Source organism: Sander vitreus, chromosome 13 (assembly GCF_031162955.1).
Source record: "Sander vitreus isolate 19-12246 chromosome 13, sanVit1, whole genome shotgun sequence".
Taxonomy (NCBI): domain Eukaryota; kingdom Metazoa; phylum Chordata; class Actinopteri; order Perciformes; family Percidae; genus Sander; species Sander vitreus.
In genome coordinates this window covers 8139693-8167530 of record NC_135867.1, presented here as the reverse complement: position 1 = coordinate 8167530, position 27838 = coordinate 8139693, and the positions used below count along the sequence as shown (strand labels likewise).

The 27838-nt window shown below is 39.8% G+C and overlaps 3 protein-coding genes across 4 annotated transcripts; 2 read left to right on the top strand and 1 right to left on the bottom strand.

Moving 5' to 3' along the window:
* Positions 1 to 1378: 1378 nt before the first annotated feature.
* LOC144527364 (tripartite motif-containing protein 16-like) lies at positions 1379 to 3591 on the bottom strand. Its single transcript, XM_078265312.1, has one exon. It carries the CDS (start codon positions 3491 to 3493, stop codon positions 1820 to 1822), a length of 1674 nt encoding a protein of 557 aa, XP_078121438.1. The 5' UTR covers positions 3494 to 3591; the 3' UTR covers positions 1379 to 1819.
* A 381-nt stretch (positions 3592 to 3972) lies between these two features.
* Positions 3973 to 8131, top strand: txndc15 (thioredoxin domain containing 15). The gene is made up of 6 exons (XM_078265313.1): positions 3973 to 4176; positions 4815 to 5134; positions 5461 to 5607; positions 6303 to 6466; positions 7128 to 7258; positions 7802 to 8131. The coding sequence occupies exons 1-6, from the start codon at positions 4074 to 4076 to the stop codon at positions 7996 to 7998; spliced, it is 1062 nt and encodes a 353-aa protein (XP_078121439.1). The 5' UTR covers positions 3973 to 4073; the 3' UTR covers positions 7999 to 8131.
* Positions 8132 to 8505: 374 nt separating this feature from the next.
* On the top strand, positions 8506 to 24713 carry LOC144527367 (pterin-4-alpha-carbinolamine dehydratase 2). Of its 2 annotated transcripts, XM_078265314.1 has the most exons (4): positions 8506 to 9186; positions 10354 to 10485; positions 22016 to 22096; positions 24397 to 24713. In XM_078265314.1, exons 1-4 carry the CDS (start codon positions 9073 to 9075, stop codon positions 24490 to 24492), a joined length of 423 nt encoding a protein of 140 aa, XP_078121440.1. In that variant the 5' UTR covers positions 8506 to 9072; the 3' UTR covers positions 24493 to 24713. The 2 variants fall into 2 exon arrangements, with proteins under 2 accessions (XP_078121440.1, XP_078121441.1); XM_078265315.1 differs by lacking the exon at positions 22016 to 22096.
* The last annotated feature ends 3125 nt before the right edge of the window (positions 24714 to 27838 follow it).

The window sequence follows — 27838 nt, the reverse complement described above, 5'->3', positions numbered from 1 at the left end:
GAATAAGCTGTCTGGCATTGGCAGAGAAGATTTGGAAAAATTTTCATGGCCGCAACCCACATACTCAGCACTGCTGCTCATCCCACAAATGCATGTTCCTTACAAATGGGGCACCATTAAGGGAACTAAACAGGCTTAACAACGGTATAAGATTTTTTGCCAAAAAGCATTGTTACCACAGAGAAATAATCTACCAAACACAAATGTCCTTACTTTTTGTGCTAAGTTTATAAATCGGGATATAGCCTGTGTTCCCACACATGGGCAGTAGGCCTACAGCAGCAGGGGCGGGGAGTTGCTGAATCCCTACAAGGCTTAGGCTATTGATTGCGGTTCACCGGCGACAGGTGTCTTGCCAAAAACTGATCATCCGCTAAAAACTCATTGCTGTCTACCATACATACAAATGATGAAATAGGGGACACGCTGAATCTCTAGATGAGCCGCTGCCGAGCCGCAACTGATTGAGCTCCGCTTACAGATGGTTCTCTCCAGCACTTTGTTTTGTTGCGCACATTTCTCCGATCGTTCTGCGCGCTGCTCAGCCAGGTTCGGTTCTACCGCCCAGGCCACATAGCCTAAAAACTACCACGATGTGTGACTGCTACACTAAAAGCAGACACGTTGAATCTCCATGAGCCGCAGTCCAACAGCCACTGATTGAACCTGCAACATGTGTTACAGGTTGAGTTTTATAAAAAAATAAATAAAAAAAACACATTCAGGATGGGGCTTTACTTATGCCATATAAAACCAACTGTGACCGCACAGTGCAAGTTCTGCTTTCAAATGTTTAATTAAAGTAAAAAGAGAGGCATTATCACACAATGTAGGCTACGTTCTCTGTAAATGTAGCCTATGTTTTCCTCTGAAGTAGCCTACAAGTACACAGTAAGTCAGTAGGCCTAGTAAAGGCCTACTACTTATTTATTAAGTGCTTTGGTGGGCCTTCTGTAAGTTCAAACTTTTTTTGGAGTAGCATATGGTTCTGGAGAAAGCTACAAGCAGCAATCGGCCCATTCCAAACAGGCACATTTTGAACTACTAGTTAGAATTAAATAAACACATGGTCTGTTGTCTGTAAATAGAAAGTGGAGGTTAATTGATTGTCTTCATTAATCTCCCCATTTTTTTTTCAATACAGCCTTAAAAAAGTTAATTGAAAGAATTTAGATGGAAAGTTTTGTGATACTCTGGCAGTGAAGGAAGAACATAAAACATTTTGTAGAATAGAAATGTTCGTATAAAAATGGTGGCAAAACAAGTATGTATTCATAGGGTTTTCATTATGAATTTCATAAATGTTTTCTTAAAAATGTTATCGTAAAGACACAGTACTGACTCTTAAAAAGATGATAAGGAAAGTATTTTCAGAAGATGACATTTAAAACTTTTATTGTTTTTTGGTACTAGTACTTTTCAGGTACATTTAAAAAAAAAAAAAAAAAAGCTATGTGATTTTACAATATCATTACAACAGCAGCACATTACATTACAGAGAGCAGTATGTGGAGGACTAATGAGTAATTATTAAATTATACAAATTATCTTCATGAAGATATGTACAACTAAAATAACATATTTTTTTAACTTTATATTTCATTCATTTGGCAGATGCTCAAAAATCTAAACAGACTTACACACACAAAAACAGGTTTTCGTCAGATATTTTGCATAATGCAATATTTTTCATGTATAGTGTATTGTAACAATTGTTTTAGCAGATATACCATTTACATATACATATAATAAGGATCACATTTCAACAAATAGTTTAATACCTATGTAGCCAATAATTTTAAACTCTTTCACCTCCTGTCTACTTTAGCTCACACAACTCAGCAGTGTCTCCAACAGTTTTTGGTAGCCAAAATCCAGCATAGAGAGGCTGAGTGAACGTGGTCTGGACTCTGTGGAGGAGAGTCATGGTTTCAGAGACGCTGTAGTAAGACAGAGTACCTGCCCTGTGATCCAGGTAAACTCCTATTCTGGAGGACTGAGGGCCTGAGATGCAAGTAACAATATTGTTATATCTAAATTCATAACTACCACTGTAACATATTAATGCCCAAGATTTGTCATTATTTCCAAATCCACATTTGTCTCTGGTCCCTGTTCGGCTAATATCCTTGTACGCAACTGCTATTAAAACTTTTCCACTCCACTTCACCTCCCAGTAACATTGTCCAGTCAGACCCTCTCTAGTCATGACCTGCCACCTTTCAATAAATCTGTCTGGGTGATCCAAATATGACTGGTCTGTTGCCATTAATTTTGCTTTTCTGTTCCTGTCACTCAATGACAAACGTTTGTGTGCTGTATTTGGATCCAGTGTGAGATGACAAGCATATTTCATAAATTCAGCTCTGGTTCCGGGCTCTTTTTGAGGGAGTAAAGCATCCACTGCAGTCACTGCCAGTGAGATCTTTGCCCACTCCTCACTCAGAACAGACTGCAGTTTATCTCTGGCCTCTGACACCGCCGCTGTCACATTCTCAAAAGAGCTCAGAGGACAGACATCAATGCTGGGTAAGTCTTCAGACTCACTCAGACGGGACAGTGAGGGGTAGCTGTTCAGGAAATGGAGGTGATCTTCTGTGTGTGAGAGCTTCTCCAGCTCAGTGTCTTTCCTCCGCAGCTCAATGATCTCCTCCTGCAGCTTCTCCTCAAGCTCTTCAGCTTGACTCACTTCAGTCGTCTGCTGGGATCTGATCTGCTGCTTCACTTCAGAGCTTCTTTTCTTAATGAGACAGATCAAATCAGTGAAGATCTTCTCACTGTCCCTCACAGCTTTATCAGCAGAACGATTGATAACCTCCACCCTCTGCTGAAGCACCTTGACATCTTTCTCTCTGTCCTGGACTCTCTGTTGGACTTTTTGCCGACTCACCCCGAGCTCCTTCTGCCTCTCAGCCCTCTCTGCTGCAGCGGAGACTGTATCGTGGCCTTTATGATCATCCATGGAGCAGAGATAACAGATGCACTTCTGATCAGTGCGGCAGAAAATCTTCATCACCTCGTCGTGGCGAGAGCAGATGTTCTCCTGAATCTTCAAAGTGGCTTCAACCAGATTGTGTTTCTTTAATGGCGCTACGCTGTAGTGAGGCTGGAGGTGTTGCTCGCAGTAAGAGGCCATACACACCAGACAGGACTTGAAGGCTTTCACTTTCATCCCAGAGCAGAAATCACAGGCCACGTCTCCAGGTCCCACATAGGAATGATCAGGTGAAGTAGCTTGAGGTCCTACTTTCTTCAGTTCCTCCACCAACTCTGCCAACATGGTACTTTTCACCAGGACAGGCCTTGTTGTGAAGCTCTGCCTGCACTGAGGACAGCTGTGTGTTTTCTCCTCATGCTCCTCACCCCAGCAGTCTTTAATACAGCCCATGCAGTAGCTGTGCCCACAGGGAATAGTCACCGGATCCTTTAGAAGATCCAGACAGATTGAACAGCTCAGTTTTTCTCGATCCAGCTGAATCAGTTGCTGCGCCATTTCTCCTCTCGACGACAGCGAATGTCAGTGAGTTTCACTCTCTGCTTCCAGATAAATCACATGGTGTTTACATCAGTAATTAAACCTGCTGATCTGTGAAAGGGGAGGGAATAACAAATGCCTGAGCTGAATAGTCTTTGAGCAGGAGGAGCCTTACCAAGCCAGTAAATAAAGTCTGGGTGGAGGACATGAAACTGTGCTTCATTCCAGGAAGAGGAGCGGTTTAAGAGTTGCAGTGTGTCTTTAGCCCTCAAAGTCTGCCTTTAAGGTCAGAACTGAAATGAATGGAAATCAGTGTTTCTAATGGAATAATAATGAAAACTTTTGGGTGGTCATTACTTATTCTTTCCAGTTTTGTAATAAAACGTTCTCATTACTAAATCAAGTTAGTTGTTTTGTAGAATTCAGCTGAAATGTGCAGTGCAATAATCATGTGAGGCAGAGATAACTAAGTCACCGGAAGCAGAATTCGGAGGTGTAACACTTATTTTCTTCCGCCACAGCTGGAAACACTGCCGAAAAACGTCACCCCACTTCTCAACATGTCGTGATAACCGTTCATATTTGCATCTATCTAATTATGAAAGATATGACGGGGATTTTGACTAAACCTCACGTCTTGTATTGTTTATTATTTATGTTATATAATTCTTATGTTTTGAGATTTGCTGTCACCGCACAAGGTAAGAGACTGACAGCAGGTTGTTAGCTGGTTAGCGCGAATATTAGCTAACAGCCAACCTGTTATCATACTAACTAGCTAGTATACTTGCCTTTAATGTGAAGAAGTCTCCACGTTGTGTCAGCTTAACCAAACGAACCCTGTCCATTAAACTAATATAACCGCTAACGTACGCGAGTGAGCGTGTAACAGTTAGCCTAACGTTAATTTATAAATATTATAATGTGACATAGCTAGCTAGCTAACATTAGCTAGGGTTTTAATGTTAGTCGAAAAGCTAGTGTTTCACGCATTGATAACCTTGTAAGGAAGAGCAAGAAGTTATATTTGGGAAATTGTATTTCTTTTAATTTTGGTTACACTTTAGTAACCATCACTAATAAATGGTAAATTGATAGCAAAATGTTAATAGTTATTTTACTGTTAAAAAACAATGACATTATCATTATTAATTGTCTAGTTATTAGAAATAATATAACTACTTAACATTATTTTAAGTGTATTGTTGCAGTTTCTTTAGAGAAACTGTCAAAGAGCCTATCTTTAGCACTGTATCATACATCTTCAAAAACAAAACGGATAGATGGGAGATAAAAGTCTAATGGACTGTGTTTGATCTATAATTTACTTTTTCTTTAGAGAATGTTGAGTCCCTGGAGCTCATGCTGTCAGAGGATGCAGTGTCTGACTTGGAGAACAGTCCCAAGTTTGTGGAGTCCGAAGACCTGGACTCTCTGCCGAAGAGACAATTCAAGACAGCTGAGATCGCAGATGCTGTGCTGGGAACCGAAGCACCCATCGATCCATCTGACATCGAGTCCCTATTCCCCAAAAATGTGAAAGACTTCCAGTCAGGCTTTTCCCCACCTTGTGATGAGAACCGTGCCCAGTGTGGTTCACCTGCTCTGGCTGCCAATGAAGCATCCCTGGAGGAGGGGAGCGATGAATCATCACAGCAGGTAGTTTACTAGAAGCACTATAACATGAATAGAAGTTGTTGTAAATTGCATCTTGGTTACAGCTTCACCAATGTGAGGATTTGCTGCTTTTCTTAGTCTGGTGTGAATGTAAATTGAATAGCTTTGGGTCTTTTTTTTTGCTACTTTTTGACATATTATAAACCGAAAGACTAATCAATGAATCAAAAAATATAATCAGTAGATTAACCTTTATTGGAAATAAGTTACCCTGTTTTTTTTTTAGAAGCATACCTAAGATATGATCAGCTAAAATTAACACAGTGATGAGTGCAGAAGTTGACTTCTCTCTGAATGTTTACCTCCAGATCACTCTTGACATAGTGCGTGCGGACATCACGCCAACTGAGGAGCGGAACAGCACAGAGACCGCCAAGACGTACAAGGTGAACTGTGATAAGAGGAACATCACAGGACTGGACAATTTCACAGTGCAGATCCTCGACGCTTCACAGGTATTCATACTGCCTATGATGCTCACTTGTTCAGAAGTGCCCTCGGCACTGTTTACAGTTGAATGTATTTCCTAAATGTCATCTTACATTTAAGACAACTTAGTGCTTCATGCATTTTTTTTTAAATTGGCCATAATGTTCCTAATCGTTCATCTATAATATCGGTAGCCTAGTAATCCAGTTGTGTATTGTTGTATAAACCCTAGTAAAAATCTAGTTAATTTTGCTTCATTGTAATAGACGTAAGACTTTAGGTGTTAAGCTAATAATGGACAGTTTTACTGTTCATCATATTTAATGGAAACGTGTTAGAAAGGATTTCAACAACTACCTTAGCAGAGCTAATAATGTCCTTTGTCATGCGCTATTTTAATACTAACAAACCAAAGTTTGCAAACTCATTTGCAAATAAAATATGAACGAGAGAAAATGTATGCATGGTCTGGGAAAAGGGCACAATAAGCTGCCTTTGCGTTTGTCATTGTGGTAAGAATCAATCCAGGGCTTGTTTCACCTGTCTTTGTTTTTCATTCCAATTTTTTCTGCAGTGTTCTTCATACCTGCTGTAGGAGTGCAACATAATTTTTAGTCTAGATTTTGTAAAAGAAAGACACAGTCAGGTTAGTTTTATTCTCCAAATAAAATGCCAGAGGAGAAGAATACATCTCTTAGTCTGTGTGCCTCATTTCTCTCAGGACCTGATGGAGTTCCTGAACGCTAATGGCACCGAATGCTCTGTGGTGTTGTTTTTTACTGCTTGGTGCCAGTTCTCAGCCAGCCTGGCACCTCACTTCAATGCACTGCCCCGAGTCTTTCCCAGCATGCACTTCCTGGCACTGGATGCCTCGCAGCACAGCAGGTGAATGGTCTTTTCAATGTGCAGCATCCCTCCCTCTGTATAAGCCTCACTTTAAAGAGGCATTAAGGGATTTCTGATTCGTATTACCTTTTGTGGTCTGCTAACCCGTTCTCAAACGTATTACTTGAGCTTATAAACGATATATGGCACACATCAAATATACCAGGGCTACATTACAGAATCACTGATCTGTTTTTACCAAATATTCTCAGGTCTAGCTAAAAACACAGAATCCCTCAGCACGGTAGCTTGGTTCACGTTCACTACTGAGCATGTTTGTAACCGGTACCAACAATGTTATCTTCAATTCACCTGTCTCTCCTCTGCTCTGCTCTGGTGCAGCATGGTCCATGTAGCAGCTTCAGTTGATTAAAATGGACACACTCAGCTGCAGCAGGTGTGTCGCATCGCGTCCGTGCAAATTTCAGCCATCCCCAGCCCGCACTCGGTAACCCACAAGAGCAGATTGTTTGAAATAAGCAACGGTGTGCCGCTGTTTAATGAATATAGCGGAAACCCTGCATAATAATGTTTATTAAGAACTTTTTTTGTTTAGATCGATTATCCTGTATATCAGACCAGTTTAGCAACTCCGGTGAATATATAAATCTGAATCCTCATTTGTCATACTTGTGTCTTGTCTATCTCCATCTTCCACCAGCCTCTCCACGAGGTTTGGGACCGTGGCAGTGCCCAACATTCTGCTGTTCCAGGGGGCCAAACCCATGGCTCGCTTCAACCACACCGACAGAACGCTGGAGACACTCACCTCCTTCATCGCTAACCAGACGGGTACAAACTGAGTAGAAACAGTCCAAAATGATGCCGTTTTTGAGTTTCAAGACAAGCAAGTTCAGCTTTCTCTGGATAGAGTGCTTACTCTTTGCTGAATTAGTTTTGGTCTCTTCCTGTTGACCACACTTGATGAAATAACTAATAGTTAAGTAATAGTAAGGTAAAAACACTTGTTCTCAGGGACAGGGGTTAAGACATTCCTCTGTGTACTTACTTTGCTTTTGTTGCTGGGAAACCCCATGCTTAATAATTTGAAACATGTTGTGGGTGCTGCATAAATGAAGAAACAGCAGGGAGTCTCTTGTGGATCAGATCAGTCAAATTAATGTCTATTACATTTTTTTTTTTTTAAAGGTTTAAATGGTTGCCTTAAGTACTACACCTGAATATCTGACACCTGACTTCTCAGAATCTAGGTAGTTGTAGCTTTTTGGGAAAAATAGATTCCTTCTGTTCAAAATCAAAAGTTTTTTTTTTTATACTAAATAATTATTTCTTTTATTTGTTGCTGTATTTTTTGATAAACTGTTTGTCTTCCAGGGTTTGAAGTCAGCCCTGACAATAACGTGACGGATACAGACCACCTTGGCCCCCTCCCCAGCATCCCGGTGAAGAGCATCGACTGGCTGCTGGTCTTCTCTGTCCTCTTCATCACAGGCTTCACTATATACGCCATCCTGCGGACAGAGAGCATCCGCTGGCTCATACCAGGACAGGACCACGAACATCAGGACTGAAAACACAGACTGCAAGTCACTGGATGTAAACGATCACTTTATAAACAATTTCATTTGCTGTTAAAATTAACAGTTGCTAATTTGCTTATGTTTCAAGTGTGTGATGAACAAAAATAAATGTATGTGAGCCATTGTGATTTATAAAAAAGAATAATGATTTGTAGCTGTTAACATTTCAGAGCTTTTGGCAATGTTAGAGAAGTCAAAGCTAAGGCTGCACGATATGAGGAAAATATCTGCGATTATTTTGACTGATATTGCGATATGATTCACGATATTGGAGGGAATGATTGTTTTTGTATCATTCTCATTTTCATTGAAAATGATTAACATTGAAAGAAATTAAAATGATTATAATGTGATTTTTGCGAGGATTTGTACCAAACCAAAAACATTTCTTTTGTCTGTAGGATACGATTTGTAGGCCGGGACATCTCTGCAGCACCCCAATAATTAATTCAGAACGGTTTGACACATATTTTGCCATTAACAAATATTGCGCCCCCCCCCCCGCAATTTGGATATTGCATTAGCCCATATTGCGATTTCGATACAATTGAGATTAATTGTGCAGCCCTAGTCAAAGCTACAGGCTTGTGTTTGTGTGTAGTTCTCTTCTATGATTTTTATTAGATCTTCTCTTACAGCCATAATCCTTAAGTACAAAGTACAAAAAAAGCTATGACTTTACTATGGTGAGGTAGGAGCAAGATCACATAAAGCAAAAGCTGCAGTCAAGTGTAGTCCACTAATTTCATTAAAACAAAAATGAACAAGAATGTATCCACCGTTTTTAATCTGACAGAAATGGTTTACTTGAAAGTATATAAACACATAATTAAAGGTTGTTTTCAGAAAGGATATACATGGATATGCTACTGGAAATAGAATTGATTTTGTTCTAATTTTGCCTTTTGAGTAGTTACTTTGGCATGACCAGACTCCTATGGAAACTATTGGATTTTAAGCAGGCAGTAAACTGAACAGCTATGGTAAAGGGTGTAAGGACAGTGGAGGACACAGGGAGTAGAAGAGTTGGTAGTTGAAAGTGATAACGGTTGAAAAAGTGTGGTTATGTCTAGGTTAATGTTTACCTTGAGGACGAGCAGCTCATGGCCTCGCAACGGTCTGTTCAGGGTGAGCAGTATGCTGCTGCCTCCGCTCTCCAACAACCACTTGTCTAAAATGGTGAGTGCTCCAGTGACAGCCAGTCTTTTAGCATTAGCATGTATACAAATCTACGTATTCCATTGGAAACTGGAGTTATTTAATGTAACAGTACGTATGAGTGTAATCTCGTGAGACAAGAACTGTACAAACGTGTAGGCTCTGAAGTAGCAAGTGGTAGCCCCATGGAACACGCTGTTAGTCATTAAAAAAAGCATGTACGCCAAACTCTATATGAAAAGTTATGAATTAAATGTCTACCTGCACGGCTGTAAAATGACACGTGTTTTAGGCAGCACTTGTGGCATTTTCGAATTGCATCAAAGCTAATTTTGAATTCGGCGTAAATGGTTTAATGGATATAACTCAAGTCACGAGACAATAGAACTTGAAATTTCGATTCTATGAGTTCATTGCCCTTAATTTTGGACTTCATTTTTGTGAGCACTTGCGATATCATTAAATTGAAGATTTCGACGATAAATGTTGATGTGTTGAAAAAAAAATGCTTGTAACAAGTCAAACAAGATTTATATTCTTATTCATGTAAGTATGAGTTTGCAAACAAGCAAGCCAATATTAAACAGGTTATGCATTAGTAATGCAGTTTGCTGTGTGTGTGTTTTTAAATGTAGGCTACAGTAATTGTATAGTTAAATATGAATATTACAGAAATATCAATATAACTTGCGGCCATTGCTTGTTTGGTTCCTAATTACGGTAGGCCAATACCCTTATTTACGGTGCAAGGCTGCTACGGTGCAAGGCTGCCACCTTGCGGACGCAGCACTAATAGGACTTAGGTAACTGCCACAAAGAATGTGACAGCTGAATATGTAATAAACCACATCTCAAGCTTTACTTTAAACCTGTGGTTCCAGAGTAAAGACTGAATTTAATTAGCCTGTCTGGATCAAAGTGACCTTAGGTTAGAAGAAGTCTTAAAAAACAAACCCCAACCACTGATGATAATGTAATTTGTCAGTAAAAATATCAGTTTTTGAGATGTAATGTTAAATAAGAATGACTTCCCTGATTTACAACTGAAACAAAAACATTTAATACAACCTATAGAGAACACCACAGCAGATTGAGAAAAGAGATTAAACACAGAATAAGTGCTTCTTCGAATGTAATAACTATGACAAGAACAACAAAGTGTACAGTTTTGTGTGTTTTTGTCTGCAGTCGTCAGACTCCCACTGGCTCTCTCCTGCAGACCGGGATCAGCAGGTGATGGAGCTCAGGACCAAAGGATGGGTGGATGTGGAGGGCCGCGATGCTATCTTCAAAGAGCTTCACTTTAAAACCTTTAATCAGGTGTGTGTGTGTGTGTGTGTGTGTGTGTGTGTGTGTGTGTGTGTGTGTTGATGTATTTCTGACATGTTAGTTGACTTTAAGTTCAGAATGTTTTTGTAAAGTGAAGTTTTTTTTATCACTTCCTTTGTTTTAGGTAAGGGTTTGGACTTTGGTTTAAGGCTAAGATTACAATTGGCAAGGCTGACAGATCCCTATGCATGAGAACATAGTGTACAGCAGCAGATCATCATTTCAAATAGAAGCTGTGTTGATGGGATTCACCATCCATGTAAATGAAAGGAAAATAGCAAACAGAATTACACACACAGTAGGGCTGATTGCAGTTTCCGTAGCCATAGACAGCACTAAAACAGCTGTCATAGATATATCAGTCACGAGTTGGATGTAAGTAGCTGCTTCAAATTATTGAGATTAACTATTAGTCATAGCTAATCACTGGGATGTCAATGTCGCACCAAATCTGCATCCCTGTGCAGCTACTTAGAGTGTGTAGATGGGCTTTTATTCAAGTTATAATTAAAAAAAAGAACACACACAGGCAGCTGACATTAATTTTGCTTAAGTTTCTGTAGTTTTTTAAATTCCAGACGGCAGGTAGAGTCTGCGATGAACCTCTGTCATTTTTTGTAGTTCTTTTTTAAAATTTAGAAATCTGTCGGCCTCTGCGTTCTGCTGTGGTCTTCAGGGGGCTGTTGTAAGCTGGCTGGAGGTTTGTTTGATGAAGATCAGGACGCAGACCGCCAGACGCACAGCCATTACGCTAACCATCGGAAACACACAAATTCATCTGTGTTTATACACTGATTGGTTGCATGTGCAGCAAGAGGCAGGTTCCTCTCTGCTGTCATTGGATTTTTGTTTGTTGCTACCTGCAAAGAAAAGCACTGATGACTCCTGAAAGGTTGTTGTTTATGAGAGAAGCCATTATTTCTACTCGTTGTCGAGCATGGGGCTCTATAGACAGGGCAAGCTGGGTCAACTGTGGCAAATATTGAAAGCCGTAATAAAGTCTTGGTACTGCATGTTAAAGCACTTGGGCAACAAATGGGCAGGTTTGTCACATGTAGGGCTAAGTCCCAATACAATACCGATACTGTAAGTTACAGCACAGTTAGAGTACCTATACTAAAATTATACTTTGAGGATATAAACATGTTTTTCTACAATTAATTAATTTTCGTGTCATACCATGGAAATGGATCATTCATGATGTACAAAAATTTCTAAAATTTACATTCATTTTCAAGGAAGCAAAATGAAATTATTGCTGTATATCATACACAATACATGTTCCTAATACAAAAAAATAAGAAGAGAAAACATAATTTACACGAAAAGAATAATAAGCGGAATAGTCGCATAAAATATGAACGGTACCTTCTTTTGTCTCCATGCACTGACCAAATAATCTGACTGAATTACATTTTTTCTCAGACCACAATATTAATATCATCACTGTTTTTTCATTTCACAAAACATGCCAAACTTCTCAGTGCATCAGTGTTTAACGTTGTCTCAGTACAAGCAGCTGAACGACAACTTTTCCCAAATAAAATACAATCGAAAGCAAACGATTTATATCAGGAAATAATTGCTCCGAGAATAACTAAACTTGACTATGAACCTAAACATTCGATGCCAAATTCTGAGACTTTTGAAGAAGTTGTGGGATCGATACCTAGCCCTAATCGCATCAGGACAGTTTGGTAATGTCACTTGTCACTTTGTGACTTCGTGTTTAAGGTTGGTGCCCTGTTTCACATAAGATCTGTGTTTTTCTGATAAAGTTTTTCAAGCCACCCAAGGACACTGTACATGAATTCTTTAAGAAAAATGGATACAAATAGGAGGAAAATATGCAGTTATCTAAAAAAAGCGTTGTTTTAAATTGGTTTATATTTAATGCTTTAGTGCGTAACTTTTATATTAATGAACGTCTGTTACATTTAAGCCATTGCCAAATGGCTACAAAGCTAATTAAGACTATCAGCTCCACACAAGTCTCTCTGTATTTCTCATTATGGCTATGTCTAGAAAATGGGGTCGTCCTGCAACTTTTGCGCGCAGAAAATCGAGTGAAGATAATTACCTCTTCTGAAAAGTCCATCATGTTTTTTTTTTTTAATCCTCCGTGTCCTCCTTGGTTACTAGCAACTGCGTCATTACTTAGAATTCCTCATGGGGGAGACAGAAACGACGCACTATAGCTTTAATTTCAGTTGTCCTGATGAGCTGTGTGAAAATGATATTGAAACCTTTGAAACAAGTCTTTACACAACAATCTGCACTTCAGATTCAGATCAACTTCATGATCCCACAGAGGGAAATTAGTTTGGTCCGGTGCTCCCAGACCTCACAAAGTCCACAGTATAATCCAACACAGTAAGACCCCAACATCATCATATAACACATTTGATCCCGTTGACACAGAATAAACAACAAAGTCAAATTAAAGCAGTGACCACAACAACAGTGCATGGAATTCACAGAAGCTTGTGAAATGAAGAAAATATATAGTATTTTTATAAAACTCAAGGTTGACTTACAAGCTTTGTCTGAAGCTTTCGTCTGTATCCCACAGCCCTCTTTAACGAATGGGAACTTGCTCCGGTGTTTTTGTGACAATACATAGTTTGGTAACGTGATAACAATTGGTCATGAAGTCTTTGAACAAAAACAAGTTTCAGAAAACAAGCTAGTAAGTGAGCCTTGAGATTAGTATATTTTACCACACATCGGTGTTCCCACAGATATGTTTTAGTAGTATGTTTTTGTTGTGAAAAGGATTTTCCAGAGTCTTCTGTGTAACCGACCTGCCTCAAGTTGTTCTGCAAACAACTTGAAGTGTTTATTTAATCATGCTTGTTGTACCAGACAGATGCGGTTTATCACAGCACAGGAAACTTGTCACAAAAAAATATTACTTGAAATTTCCTGTGACTGTATCACACTTATTGTGAACTGTGTGGTAGTTCATACCAGTTTTATTACTTCTGGGTGTAAAAGAAAAACTAAAAGTGATACACTAATGTTTTTTTTTTTTTTTTGCAGCTTGCTACTTTGCCTCAGCCCTGTATTGGGCGAAATAAACTGCAACATCTCAAGGCCACTTAGCGGACATCCTCTAATCCTGTCGTTAGTTGTTTTAGCCCCTAAAATAGTCAGTTTTTACACTTCCCTGTGTTTGAAGTCAGGGGGTGAGCGCTGACCTCCCCCATCTGTTCCTCCTGGCTCTAAAGCCTCTCCTCTTACCCCGAGACGTCAGGCTGCATTACCCTGAGACGCGCCAGGCGGCCAGTTGGCAGCAATTGGGGGTTCGATCAGAACGATTTCTTTCACAAACAATCAAATTGGTTCAAATGTTTCATCTCGTTTACAAACCACTAACAACCCCATCATTCCTTCTGGTAGATGTGCATTGCTTTCTGTTCTTGCCCGTTGCCACCCTCCTTTCCCCATCTTTGTCTTTGTCTGTCTCTCATTCCCATTCTGTGCCCCATGTTATTGGGGAATGAGCTCATGTTGTTCCAATTTTACATGTTGGCAACTCTCTCCGTCTGTCTCTCTGTCCCTCTTTTTCACTCTCTTTTATTCTCTCTCCAGACACCCCTCCAGTTCTCTGATGCATTTTCACAAACTCTCTAGCTCATTTTTCATGGCTGTTCTTAAAGGGCTTTTACCAGAGGGGAATGGAGATGAGGAGCGACACGCTGGCTGATTTCCATTCACCACTTATCTGCGAGTGATGGGCTTGAGGAAATCAGATCCCCGAGAGTTTATAATGAGAATAACAAATCCCCTCTCTGTGAGTTGAAACACTTCCTCTAGTGGTCTCTAGGGTGCGGTAGAGGCGTGTCTTTGACTGTATCCACAGTGGCAGTCTGTTGAATGAGCGAACACATGAGGCACAGAGCCACTCATAGCTGCAAATGAACTAAAAAAGAACATGACAGCTGGATTTGCTATTTTGACTTTTTATTTTTCTTTGATTACTGCAAGTGGAAAGTGTTATGATGCTGTTGCAGCTCAGTAATTAATCTGCGGCATGTGGGTAAACTGTGCGTTGATAGTGGCAGTAGTCTGTGAAGTAACTGAGTTATTTTCCTCATCAAGTCCAGTGATGTTTAATCAGGTTTGAGAGGTGAAATCCTCCGTCTGGAGTCACTTTGGTCAGTGAGAATCCCTGCAATCAAACTGTGTGTGTGTGTGTGTGTGTTTCTTTAATACTGTACATTTTGGTTGGAATTGTGTTTGTTTTTTAGTTGCAGTCACTGAAATTGTTTATGCATCAAGCTTTATGTCATGTATGTTTACAGATGACCATCTGCTTTACGTTTTGGTGGATGAATTGGAAACATTCATGCGACACAAGTGAAATGGGTTGTCTTAAGATGCAGTTTGTATAGGAGAGGTGAGCTGTGCATGCTCAACTGTTGTGTTAAGTTAGCTGAAGTTGACAACAATGGCATTCCATCTCTTCCCCACAAATACTCAGTCATACAGTGATGGGGGGAAAAAATCACTCAAAAGCTGCATCCGGGATGGAAGAATGGCTGGTTGTTATCTTGAGTTTGTCCTGCAAAGTGAACAAGCCCCTCCTTTAGGGAGAGAAACCTTTTTAACCAGGTAAATATCTGTGAGTGCACTAAACAGTTTTTATTTCCGGGTGAATTTGGTTTTCCAGTTTTTTTGGGGAAAAGTGCTGAAATGATAATAGATTTACGACAATTATACTTAAGTATTTGGAGAAAAAAAAAGCCAAACATGAGGATTTACTGCTTTGATCTCATATCATTCTAAATTGAATATCAGGTTTTAAATATTGGGTATTTGGCTGTACAGACAAAACAACCAATTTGAAGACATTTCTGATATTTTAAAGACTACATGATTGATTAATTGACCAATTAAAAAACAGATTACAGGATTATAAAACTTTAGTTTTAGCCCTATTTAGGGTACCTCGTCAACTGAGTTCATTTAGTGCATCATACAGCCACTATGGCTACCAAAGAGTTAGGAATGAGCAATGGTAACATTTTGACTCACAAACGAAAATCTTGAATGTTGACCTTATGTATAAAACCATTTTCAATGTAAAATTAAGTATTAAACACTATTTACTTTATGTCCAAGTCAAATTAGCATTCATGAAAGGTACTTTGAGTGAATGAGACTGAAGAATTCACTAAAGTCATGGTTTTATAGGAATAAATTGCTGTATTAATCAATAAGATGCAATATATTGTTAAATTATTCAAGAATATTTGCAGTATTCACTCAGTGGTATGTTCGTATAGGGGCTATATTGCTGCATTAATGTTCGTCTAACCTCTCAGTGACTTCTGTACATGTCTATGTATAAGATAAAAAGACTTGTACTGAAAATCTGTTTGAAAGGGTCAGCAATCAGGCCTCCAGATATCTAAAAGGCAGTGATGTGTGTTCGTTGGCTACATTCAACCTCATAATGAGCACATAACTGCCACAGACTGATGCCGTAAAACTCCACAAAGCTACGACAGAAACTGTTTGAGGTCATATTAGAGGGCTATTCACTGTCAAGGTTTGCTAGAATAAATGAATAAAATGGCACTTGATTTTTTATAAATTCACAACATTATTAAATATTGTTATAGTCATATAAATATTACAGTCATATTTGTGCAAAACATAATGCAAAAAATGAATATGACACAAACTTTGAGACAAACAACATGCAAAAGTTGTGGATAACCACAGACTATAAACGCATTACAAGCACCGGATAAAGCTGCAGCGTCCACACACAGCTTTTGGACTTAAGTTCCAATTTTGAGACTGAGGAGAGCATTGCTGTGTTCCGAAAGCTCCCTCCGCTCTGCTCTCAGAGGCTGATCCCCCCTTTTTATATTCAGTCGGGGGCTCCCCAAATCTCCTTCAAGCTTCTGCCTCTCGTTACAGGCCTTGCTCTGCTTGTGTTGAATAAGTTGTCCTACAACTCAAACTGAGCCCCTGGGTAAACCAAACTCTCAGAGCCATGCCCCTCCTGCTTCACATGCATGCTCAAGGGTTAGACTGATGAATTATTTTGCTGACATTGACCACTTCCTCAACATTTCCTTGTTGTACTCCTTATGAAGTTCTCGTCTGACATACAAACAATTCACAAAATTTAATTCAATTGTATTTTTTATTTTTTATTTATTTCTGTTTTTTGTTGAGAGTTTGTCGATTGACAAGTGCGTAGTATGATATACAGTTATTATTTTTGGTCAATTATCAATTAAAATAATAAACATTTGCTGGTTACAGCTCCAAAAATACTATGACTACCATGGTTTTCTTTTTTAATATTGTTTTATTATATAATTAATACTTTTGAATACCGATGAAATTATTGACTATGGGATAGGTGTGGTCAGTAAATTAGTTTTTTTTTTTAAAGAGCTGCTAACCCTCAAAAAAATGTAGTCAGTGGACAGTTTTAGTGTCATAAATAAACGGCTTCAGCGGCTTTTCCACCCTAACAAAAATAAAAAATCTGGCGGAAACACAGACACCTGGTCATTTTCTGGCATAAAAATGTGTTGATGAATGTTTAAAATTAAAGACATTAAATAATCAGTCCACCAGGCTTGTAAAATTACATATCTATACACACATGTATACATAACCGCCCTACACAAGCGCTCACACCATATCCCTTACTCACAGCAAGAGGCCGGTTAATCGGCTCAGCGGTGTTCAGTTCCCACCTCCGTGTCCAAAATGGAACATTCCCTGGGAACTGGAGGCATCATGCATTCATCACATCTTGTGAAAATGGCTGCAGGGAAGCAGCGAGGTGTGGCGCCCAAGCGGAGGTGGTTAGATAATCTGGCTATCAGTCCTTGGGTAAACTAAGATGGCCCTGACGTCTGCGCTCTTTTGACGAGCCCAATGTCTTTTTAAGCCTTTGCTGGTAACCCTGCAGTTAATGAGGGGGTTTGCATAAGTTGGCCTTAACACCATGCCTGAGCATTACATGACACTCATTACATAAAGAGGAACTGACTTGTGTGAACATTTGTTACACAGGATATCAGTCACTTAATGAGTGTTCACAGTGTGTATCACCTTTGTCAATCACCTTTGGGTATCAAATTGAAGCTCTTCTCAGTGTCTCTCAACTTTAAGAATGTGCATTCGAGAAGATGATGACGTTACACTAGCCTAGCAGAGCTCTCTCTACTGCATGAGAGAACTTTAGCGCTTGGCAGCTTTGCTTCATAATTATTCAATATTTTGCTTTAAGTTACATGTCAACTTAGCGGGCAGCCTTGTCCGGCCAGCTGGAAGCTTGTGGAGAGTTGTTTGGGAAAGGAGAGAAATGAGACATAAGAGGTGTGGTCGTCTTCATCATCATCATCACCACCACCACCACCGGGCAATTCACAGCGTTCTTGCCTTTCACTGCGGAGGAGCGAAGGTTTTCCAGGGGGCTGACGCGGGTGATGATGGGGCTCGCAGGGTAATCATCGGGTAGTCGTGGTGGTGTGTAATGGAGGAGAGCAGCTTGCCTTCATGTGTGTGTCGACACATGCTTGTGTGTATGCTGAGGAGCTTTGCATATGTGCATTCGTACATGCATCAGTGTGCATTTGTGTGTCTGTCAGAGACTAGTAAGAGTAGGCACAATCTGCATGCACTTAGTCCTGGCAAGACAGAGCAGGCGTTTCTAAGCCTCTGGACCGCGCGGCGGTGGAAAACCGATCTGTAAATAACAGACACATGTGTTTGAAACTGAGTCCTGTATTCCAGCCCACGGCCGCAATGAGAGAGAGAACACTGCTCAACTCCGACGTCAAATTGTCTCATCCAGTGTTGTATGACAATCATGCCTTAATAGCACCAAATTGACTCCTCAAAAGCGGGTGCACAGGGAAAGGGGCATAGCGGAGGTCTGCTGTCGGGTGTTTCTGATTATTTGAGACGGGGGCCTGTATAATGTCATGTCAAATTATCTGACTCTGACAGCTACAGCTTGTTGGGCCAGTTGGAGAGGACGGCTAGCTGGCTGAATGAATGGATAGCCAACTGGCTGGCTGACCCGTTGGCTCGAGAAGTGTGGCCCTGACAATACAAATGGTGTAAACAAAGCACTTTAAGAAGGAGAGTCCTTGACCTCTGTTGACATAAGACCTCATAGAGAGTTGAGGGTTGGTTTATTTCCTTGTTTGACCCAAGTGTAGGGTGTTGTGATGACCTACAGGTGACAGACAGGCGTAGCGCCACCACTTCGGCAGTATTGTGTCCTGCCTCTCTCCTTACTGCCCCCGAGGGACCACCACCTGTGAGAAAAGGCCGATACAGGGCGATTTTTCATGCCTTTTCAGGATTTCAGGTTATTTAGACATTCAACTTCAATTCATCTGTAGTGGGAGATTAAATTGCTTTTTTCTCACCTCTTTTTTGCTTTCCTGGGACTGAAGAGACTTCTCTCAGGGTTCATGTTGCGTACAGGCTGAACTAGTCATCTTCCGTTTCACATTCCGCTTTCCTCCAAATTACATTTTGCTCTGTGGTTCGTTGAGGTCTAAATGTGGACATGTAACTTTTCAGGAAGTGTGACACTTCGCTTGATTGAAGCAGTGCAGCCAGCATATTGTGCGGCACTTTGAAGTTTGGATAATGAGTATTGGCTCGGGTTGGGGTTGGTTCACTGTCAATTCAAATTAAATGGATTCAAAATGCTAATAAAAAACACACTGCTAATACAGCATTTGTTCTTAATCATTTAGCAAACTTCAGCATGCCATGAGATGGCTTTTGAAGAAAAATACACTTCTTGAATTAAAACAGAATTGAAGTGACCAATTATTCGTCCAGACTACAAGTTCCTTCATTGGAAATCGGTGGAAACATATCGTACATATGTGAATGCCGATGTTTGCAGTTGCAGGCCCGTCTTAATATCAGTGAATCTGCAACTGTATTATTGTGATAATGTTGCTTTAAAGTGGTGTGACCCAGTTGGCAGACATGTAGTGTTAAAAGATATCCTCTCTGTATTAAAAACGGAAGTACATATGCTGATCAAGGCCAGGAGCATGAAAACGGTCAAAAAGAATAAATATGAAACTGTTCCAGTAAAATGAAACCCTATAGTTTTACAGTCATGTAGACGGCCATAATCAACATACAGCGTTTGGACTGTTGGCCAGAAGTAAAAAAAAATTCAGCCAAGATATTAAACAGGCATTTAAGTAAAGCCTGACTGGATTTTTTTTTTTTTTTTTAGGCTAATACTGATATTTTTCCGATAACAATAACTCTGATCGCAGTGTATCATCTAATAATCATTCAACAATTTTGACAATGATCCCTCAAATTTGAGTATTAAATTACAAGCAAGACATGTACTGAATGGGATTTTTTACAGTTGAAAAATAAAAACGACCTAAAATATATCTTTGGCATTTCTGTACTGTAATTTTCAATTGTTACTGATCAGCTAACATATACAACAATACAGATATATCTGTAATTAGTCAAAATTGGCCAATAAATTTGATCTGGGTTTAGCATAAGTAATCTATGTAGAGCGCCCTCTGGAAATTACAACATTGAAATTAACATTTCACATGGGAACAGGAAAGCTAGCTATTTGCATCACAGATACCACAGTGACATTTTGAGAGGAGGGTAATGTAGTTCTAATACTGCACTTTGTTGACATGAACAAGCATCATTAGCTTCTGCAGCTAAAAGGTCCAGAGAGTGCAGAGCCACCACAGCAACGGGTGCCTGGTGCCAATGATGATGGCGAAAATAAAAACAAGGGAAATTATTGATTTAAATGTTAGCGTAAAAAACTGTATTAACGTTTATTTTTATCCCAATTTTAGCCAATCGGGAATGTGTTGAAATGCCAAGGGGATGAGTTTTTGTTCCATAACAGAGTCCAGGCTGGAAAGTGAGTTTGTGGTGTTTTGAAATGGGACAATGTGAAGGAACCCTTAAGTGTTCACACAGAATCCTTTTAGCTGTCACTCAATGTTCCTCGGCAGCAGATTAGCCTAGCTCAGCCCTGAGAGAGAGAGAGGACATGTTTGGACAACACCTGATATGACAGGCTGCTTAGCCATCTCCATTAGAGCCAATAAGAACTGAGAAAAAGCAGACCGCCTCAGTCTCCAAATTGGTGCCAGTGGGGTCAAGTTGCAGGAATATGCCAATTACTTAAATTGATCAGGAGACGGTTTCCTTGATAACCAATTTGATCAAGCTGCTGATCGTGTTACATGCGTCGCGCTGCACAGGCACCGAACAGGACGTCTCAGAAATTGGTTACAACGCACTAAAAAGGCTAAATGCAATTTCTTCTGCGAGAGTAATTCTGTTTCGTCATGTCAGGTGGTGGACGGGGCTGCAGCCATGTCCTGTAAACAATGGCGTTTCAGTTGATTTAATTAGGCAGGGGGGAAGTATTTAGGGGCTTAATTGAGATTGCAGTGGGAAATTGCTCTGAAATAGGCCTAGCTGATTTTTTTTCTCCTCTCTTCATAGTGGACATGACGAGGGATTTCACTCTTCTCTTTGTAGATAATTAGAATAACCATAATCACTCCCTGGATGGCCTGTGATTGGAGAGAGCCACATGCCGTACTCAAAATATGAAGAGTGTGTATGTTTCTGAGTGTGTGCCTGCATGCTGTGTGGAAGTATGCACATACATGCCTTCAGAGGGTTTTCTACATGCACAGAGACTCCGTCTTGTGCTTTTCTGTGCCTCAGATGGCAGCATTGCTCCTTGTGCTGCATGTGTCTGCCGCTACACGTTTTACTAATTTCTTTTATAGCTGCAGCAATTAGTCAAGAAATCAGTTAGTCAATCCAGAATTTTATCCAGCTATTTTAACTATTTTGATAATCAATTCACCGTCGAGTAATTTTTCTAAAAGAAAAAGAATGCCATAATTCTTGGGTTCCAGCTTCTCAAATATGAATAGTTTTTGGTTTCCTTAGTGTTCTATGATTGTAAATGGAATATTTTGGGGTATTGGACAAAACAAGACATGTGAAGACACCACCTTGGGCTTAGGGTTTAAATAGGCTTAAATTGTGATGGGCATTTCTCACCATTTCCTGCCACTTTTATAGACCAAATCGATTAATATGCGAAAACAATTGACTGATTAATCTATAATGAAAAGAAGTTTGTTAATTGCAGCTCTACTTTTTTTCATCCTGGGTTTATTGATTCTGACCTTACTATCAACACTGCAACACAGTGGCATTTGTTGTGATGGAGCATTGTAATTTTGTAAGATCTCTAACAGCAGGATTTTTGTGTGTGTTTTTAATAGTTTCACTAAATGATTATGTTTATATTGTTGGACTATATTTTTTTAATAGCATTTTCCCGATCAGTTACCTGGGAGCCACTGGCCAGGTTGTTCTACAATTGTGTTTAATTTTTTTTAATAATCCATCACAGCTATGCAGTTTTTTAGAAGAGAAATTCCTGAAGTTTTTGATTGACAGTTGGTTGTATCTTCCTAACCAGGCATTTGGCTTTATGTCACGAGTGGCTCTGCAGGCAGAGAAGATGAACCATCACCCAGAATGGTTCAACGTTTATAATAAGGTAATAACTTTCTCCACATTATGGTCCAAATCACTATTTGTAAAACTGATTGAGGAGTGACTTACAGAGCTGCTGTTGTTTAGTATCCATTACAGAAATCACGGCTTGTAGAATTAAACAGTGTTATCACGGCTACGTGCGTTACTGCCATACTTACAATGCTACGGTTGGCTTATGACAAATTGCAGACACACCGAGATCAATCAACCCTGGATAAAGTCAAATGTTTTCATGTCAAACAATCCAACACTGGTGAGCTCTCCACTCAAAGCCTGAAACACACTCTGTTAGTCAGGACGACGAAAAACCCCAGTAGCTTCACACACTAATCCCATCGTTTTTCTTGTGAAAAGCTCTGCAAATATCTCTACCTCACTTCCACAACCCCAACGCTCACGCACACTCTCACTCTCTCTGCCTCAGAAATAAAGTAGTGGTTGATATGACAAACCCAGTCCCTGAAAATCTCTCAGCATTAGGCTGTAGCCACTGAGTTACTGTGTGGTGGACCGGGTGCTCTGACAGGAATGCTGCTCCTAATCCACTCTTTATTAAAGTGGCTGTAGAATAGTGCTACAGGTCTCTGGGCCCCCACAGCACTTTCCAGCAGACACTTACACATAAATCCCACTGAGAGCTTCAGCCTCGACAAAATAGATGCTGTATACTGAGCTGCTACTGATATTCTATTAATATTCATTCATGCTCTATTCTGTTTTATTGGCTCTCAATATTAAGATGTGAGTTTACAAACATTTTGTTTTTGGGCCAGAGCTTCTCTCCAGGGAGTAACCTCATTGGTTGAGTCAAACCTCAGTTGGTGGAGTCAAAGGCAACCTTCTGGACACGGAGTTGTACATCCACTAAATGTATCACAGTTCCTGTGGGACAATATCTGTCACTCTATGTGGATCAAGGCTTAAAGAGAGAGTTCAACATTTGGGGAAACGCTGCACGAGAAATGCTTATTTGCTTTCTTTCCAAAATTCAGATGAGAAGATTGATATCAATCTTATGTCTGTGCGTTAAGTACGGAGCGGGAGTCAGCAGGTTGCTAGCTTAGCATAACGCCTGGAAACACCTAGCCTGGCTCTGTCCAAAGTATAAAAAAAAAAGAATACTTAACTACATCTCTAAAGCTAAACAGAAATGTAAAAAGAACAATTTGTGGTTTTACGGGGAGTTGTGTGTTAGAACTACATTTTGGCAACCACAGACTTCCTGTATTCTTGTCAACACAGAGACCAAATCAAAACCTGTTCTCACTGTTTGAATCTGGCAACCCACACTGTAATTAGAGACGCTGCACAGAAGTGATATCTAGTCACTATGTAACTATCACAACAAGTTTGTTTACATGAACTTCCGTGTAGAAAACTCCTGTGTCCTGTACATACAATTTAACAGCGCTGAGAAAACGGGGACAAGGAACAACTGGATATGCTCCCATCTCATTTATCTAAAACACGTTTGATGCTTTCACATGTCCACACTTTCACCAACATTAGGTTGTAGACCTAATTTACCTCTCACAGACTAAAGAAAATGACACTACCCAACTAGCAGTTAGTCAGTCTGACTGGCGGTGAGATGTTGCTGTTTGCAACGCTACATTTGGTTTATCAAAGAAGCGAGCAAAGCAACACAGTACATAAAATAAGCACAGCAGGAACGTCAGATAGATCGGACCTTCGTGTTAAACCGCCATTTGTCTACTCGGAAGTGATTTTTGTGTTCGCGCAATGTCACAGGGATTCAGTCTATACCATAATCTATACCTAACTCCCTATGAAAGTTTGTTCTTAAGTCAACAACAGTATTGAGGCACAATTACATTTACCAATACCTCTGCTGTCATGAGGACAAGCAGACGGCCTTCTCATTCTTTTAGGGTTAGGAGGTGCAACACTCAAAATACTCTTAATGAAAAACTCTTGATGATCAAATACAAATAGTAATACTAATAGCTGCTGTAGTATTGAAAAGTGGCTCTTCGAAGTTAGTGTATTTTTGGAGAACTGCAGCTGTAGTCAGCAGTTAAAAGGGATCCCAATGATGGTCGACAGTCACGGCTAAAAGTATATAAGAACGTAAGTAGAAACCACTCCTTCAACATAATCCGCTATATTGATTGAAATTAGTTCATTGAAAATTTAATTTTGACCAGATATCCTTATTTGCTATCTAAACTTGACAATTACATAACATGCACTTTGGGATTTGACCAAAAATGTTGATTGTAGTATAACTTATCCTGTTTTTGTTTTGTGATTGCAAATAATTTGTATGTGTCCTAACAGGTCCAGATTACATTGACTACACATGACTGTGGAGGACTGTCAAAGCAGGACATCAAAATGGCAAAGTTTATCGACAAAATTGCACTTTCAATGTAATGTCTTTGTCTTTAATCAGAGCCCACCTTGTTTTTATGCTTTCAGTCACAACTCTGCTCAGTCAAAGAATGATTCCTCATGTAAATGATAAAATACTATTCATTCATAGACCTCTGGGTTCTAAATAAAACCTGTGAAAGATATTCTATTTTAATATTGTATTTTGTTTGCAGCATATCTTGTACAAGCTTTCTCTCAGAATAAAACTTGTAAAACAGTGATGTCTCTGTAATTGATTTACAATAATGTAGCGCTGCACAGACTCTTAAATAAGATGACATTTCCAAGGTTTTGTAGTAAACCTTGCTCTGTGGTTTAGATTCAGGATTCCGTCACCAACTGACTGGAAGATTTAATTTCGTTATGTGTATGTCACTGTGTGGGTTTCTTGTTATTAGCAGTGTTTATTTTCACACATGGAATTAAAATGGAGTGTAATTGCTTTGCAGTACTCTGTCTGGTACTTGCCAACGATCCAGAGGATACTTTTCCCTGTCGGCCCTCCACCAGAGCACATGGAGAGCGGAGCAAAATGACAAAGAGGTGAAAGTTAGTAGAAAGGGGATTTATGTGACTTACGGTTTGGTAAAGGATGAGTTGGATAGGGCTGCTGTGTTTTCTTGACTGGATCGCCATCAGGAGAAGATCAGAAAAGAGTGTAATAAAAGCCAAATCGGTAGAACTGTGTTCATGCTGCCAACCTATGTAGCAAAATGTCTCTTTGTCTGTCCTCTCTTGTGCTTTGTAGCTTCAGCCTGGAGAAAGTTAATGTATGGATGATTTATTTACATAGTGTATGCCCAGAGGCAAGGTGCTGAACACCTCGAATGCTCTGTTGGATAGCTGGGTTGCTCCAAATCGGTCAATTGTTTCTTAACAATTAGTAATTATGCTTTGTCAGCCTTTTTGAATCAGGACAAGGTTTTTTTGCTGAGATTTAGATGAGAAGGTCGATACCACTCTCATGTCTGTATGGTAAATATGAAGCTTGGGCTTATCTTAATGGGTAACAATCCTCCAAACATAACTGAGTTAAGTTACTTTAACAACGAAATGAGTGGCATAGCAGTGAAATTTCTAGTTGAAGCACAGTGTAAAAAATGTGGCAAGAAGGTGTGACAGTCTGAAGAGAGGTGCCTCCACTACAATTTGGAGCACGCTTGCTGGAAACAGCAATTAGATGCTTAGCAGCCAAGGTCATTACAATGACTTGGCTGGCCTCTGCAAAGTAGAAAGCATCACAGATTGACTTGGTCAGGTGAATGTGTTTTGCGTAGTTCACTGTCAATGTTTCATTTCATGTTTAATTTCAATAGATATTCATGCTTTTCAAATAAACTCCCATTTCGGTAGGTCATGTTGAAAAGGTTGTGTGTAATTTTTTTTTTTTTCAGATGACATTGCTGGATCAAACCCATAAAACTCGGTATGTAACCTACGCTTGACTGTTGCTGCTGTAGCTCAGTTTTCCTGTTTCTTTTAGGCCTTGACTAACAGGATAACTTGAACCTTATGGGCTATAGACTATATACTCAGTCAAATCAAATAATTTGTCAAATTTTCACAGTTTTGCCATTTTACAGTGAAGGCCATCCAGGCCCACACACGTTGGTGAGGTTTAAGCGCATGCTCAAAGTTTTATATATATATGTGTGTGTGTGTGTGTGTATAACTATCAAATTGCAAAGATGATTTGTGAGCACTAAACCCCCTGTTCATTCATCTGTATAGTCAAATTCTGACCATTGCATCTGTTGTGTATTAAATCACACAAGTCAAACCACCTTGCCTCTGTACTGTACTGTACTGTACTGTGTATCTATTGTCTACTGTCTCCTTTGTCGGACATATTAGCATGACAACACCTTAATCTGTTGCAGTAAATGAGTAAAAGTAAATAGGAATGATTACTATGTAGCAAAAAAGGTCCCTGTGCATATATCGTACTTTAGATTGTTCTTGATGCATGTATGTATGAGTAGTATTTTATTGGTTTAACTACTGTATATATAATTAGGTAGTTAAAAGTCCATTGGTTCCCAACCTAGGGATCAGACTCCCTCCTGAGGGACGCAGCGTACACACCTGAGGGGTCGTAAAATGATTAATGGGGCAGGAAAAAGAAGAAATCAAAGTGAAAACATATGAGTGGTTTAGAGGGGATATCTCTCTTAGGTTGAACTGCTAACAACTTCTCTCAAAATTGGCTGCTGGCTGTAGCCTTGTATTTTACGAGAGACAGATAGAGGTATCTTATCATCATCTAACTCCTCAGCGGGAAGCACATATATGTATTTCCCCCCAAAACACTATTCCTGTAAATCCAAAAAGCAAATAAAAAACAAGAGAAAAAAATGATTATGCTTCATGATGCATAACAATTGAATCTACTGGATGTATAAGAGAGGATGACACACGATTCTCTCTATATACAGTAAACACTCAGGTGTATTTATAAAGATCTCATCAAATGCAACTTTATTTAATGATATAGTATAAAGCTTAGGACTCTAGTGTCTTACTCAGTATTGGTCATCAGCTGAGGCAGTACAGTTGAACCGCTGACTTTTAATTTCCAGGGTTGCAAGAAACATTTCTTTTCATTCATCAATTAATCTTATTATTTAGATTTTGATTTATTGTTTATTCTACAAAATGTCCATCATAAATGATTAATTTACAACCCAATCCTCACATCTAAAAAATCTGGAACCAGTGACTGTGAATGGAAAGGTTCCTTAATACATGACTTAAATGATTATCAAAATGGTTATTGATTAATACATTTCTGTCTGTCAATAAACTAGTGGATTAATTGATTGATCGATTCCACCCTACAGCCTCTCTAACTGCTTGGCCACCATCATCTGTCCTCTGAAGAGGAAAAGGAGGAGGAGGAGGAGAGACTTTTAAGTGACCAGACAGCAGTTGCTACAAGGCCAAGCTGGGCCAGACCAGGCCAGATGTGGCCCCTTCAGATAATTGGCCTCAGCTGATAGCCAGAAGCAGCAGGCAGCCATCCCATTGGTGAGCTCCCTGGATTCTGGCTCCTAATCCGTTTTCAGCTTCACCTACTAATTCTGCACCGCTAGCATTTCAGCCTGTTCACACACACACACACACACACACACACACACACACACACACACACACACACACACACACACACACACACACACAAACACACACACACACACACACACACACACACACACACACACACACACACACACACACACACACACACATGAAAACCAGAGGGAGACAGACAGACAGGGGAAAGAATGAGGAAGAAAGAAGAGGCACAGAAAGTGGGAAGGGCAGTTGAGGGGGGGATAAGAGATTG